The following is a 1833-nucleotide window of genomic DNA, read 5'->3' on the forward strand; positions in this document are numbered from 1 at the left end:
CTGTGTAATGATAGCCAAGCTAGACAGCTATCGCTATCGCCTTGTAGGACATACCAGCGGAATTCATGCCAATACTTTGCCCTCTCTGCGCCTCTGATCTCCGTCTTCTTGCCATTCTTACTTAAAATGATTTTGCATTCAGAAATTCGGGACTTAAATACGGATTTGATGCACGAGAAAATAGTGCATATTGGACGTGAAGAAGGGAGCAAGTTGCATGTGGGGAAAAAAATGCGCCTGATTTAAATGTCACACCTGAATGCTCACATCCTTTTAATTATGTTTGAAATTATGAACATTGCTCAACATCATGAAAATTAAACCTTATTTTCAATAAGCAATCCTGAAAAATATTTGGGGGTGCTTAACTTTTTTCCAGGTGTATATAAAACAAATCTACCCATTCACTTTGTTCATGTCAAAGATGTACAAAAATACATTATTATTTTTTAACCAAAAAAATATATGAATAATTAAATAAATGGGGAAAAAAATAGAAAAAAACAACTGTAGTAACAATGTAGTCATTTAGAGTGACCTTTGTGAATCCAAATGTATCCCCAGATGAAACAAAATCCACTTAATACATTATAAAACAAAACCGTAAACATTAAAATACTTCTAAATAAGTCCAACTTCATCACTTTTATCCACGTTTTCTTGACTTTTGACTTCTCTTATTTCAGTCTCTCCTGAGCTGAGGATTTGACATTATGGTAAATGATGAGGAAATTCTTGAATTTAAATTTTCAGCAGTAATTTTTTCATCTCAGAAATAATATGTAAAAGTCAGTATTTGAATAAAGTAATAATCTACATGAAATATTATTAGTGTCAAAGATATTGAGTTCACTTTTTATAATAGTCATAATTGCATATGCAAAGGACTTTTGTTTTGTGTGTACATGACAACATACTATCTGGACAAAAAGTAAACATCCACCATCTTGCTTTTGTTAACCCTATTGAACTAGTATTGTTGTAAAAAAAAATCAGTTTTTTTTCCATGTATTTCACTGCTTGATATTAACTTTTAGTCACTGATCATGCTGGTCCTGCTTTTTATCTAGAGTGAACATTTTTTATTGGATCATTTATCACTACACTTCATAACTATCACCTCTGTAGTGTAAAGTTTGCTGTGCTTGTAGTATGGAACAGGAAAAAAGTTGATGTAACACACTGGTAATGGAGCGTAACTACACTTTTTATGAACCATCTAACCTCACAACTGTTACATGTTTGGCTAATAATATATTTTAAAAAAGCTAAAATATAAAAATAAATACTGCCATTTTCTTTATGTGTAGGTATGTTTTGATGGTAAAAAAACGAAAATAAAGAGCATTGTTTGTCAAATTATAAATCAGTATCTGTTGGTGATATTAGTTTTTGATCTGCAGGAATGTTACCCTCACACTGGAGAAAGTACACTGTACCACCAGAGTGCACTGTGATTCAATGGATAACAGACTTTTCTGATCGTATTAAGTTGCTTCAGAAGATATCTGCTGCTTCAACAACTGGAGGTGCAGCAGCCCTTAAGGTAGGGTTAGAAGTCTAATTGATGTTGTCTTCTTATTCCCTTAAGGTAGGGTTAGAAGTCTAATTGGTGCTGTCTTCTTATTCCCTTAAGGTAGGGTTAGAAGTCTAATTGGTGCTGTCTTCTTATTCCCTTAAGGTAGGGTTAGAAGTCTAATTGATGCTGTCTTCTTATTCCCTTAAGGTAGGGTTAGAAGTCTAATTGATGCTGTCTTCTTATTCCCTTAAGGTAGGGTTAGAAGTCTAATTGATGCTGTCTTCTTATTCCCGTAAAGTAGGGTTAGAAGTCTA

At 33.3% G+C, this 1833-nt stretch overlaps 1 protein-coding gene across 1 annotated transcript in view; it reads left to right on the forward strand.

Moving 5' to 3' along the window:
• The window catches only part of LOC106476495 (dynein heavy chain, cytoplasmic-like), a 16753-nt gene extending 15174 nt beyond the window's left edge, over nucleotides 1-1579 (forward strand). Inside the window, exon 15 of the mRNA XM_022380350.1 lies at nucleotides 1404-1579. Coding sequence (XP_022236058.1) covers nucleotides 1404-1564 — 161 coding nt within the window. The 3' untranslated portion in view covers nucleotides 1565-1579. The remainder of the gene's footprint in view (nucleotides 1-1403) is intronic.
• The last annotated feature ends 254 nt before the right edge of the window (nucleotides 1580-1833 follow it).

The sequence above is a fragment of the Limulus polyphemus genome, unplaced genomic scaffold (assembly GCF_000517525.1).
Source record: "Limulus polyphemus unplaced genomic scaffold, Limulus_polyphemus-2.1.2 Scaffold10726, whole genome shotgun sequence".
Lineage (NCBI taxonomy): Eukaryota > Metazoa > Arthropoda > Merostomata > Xiphosura > Limulidae > Limulus > Limulus polyphemus.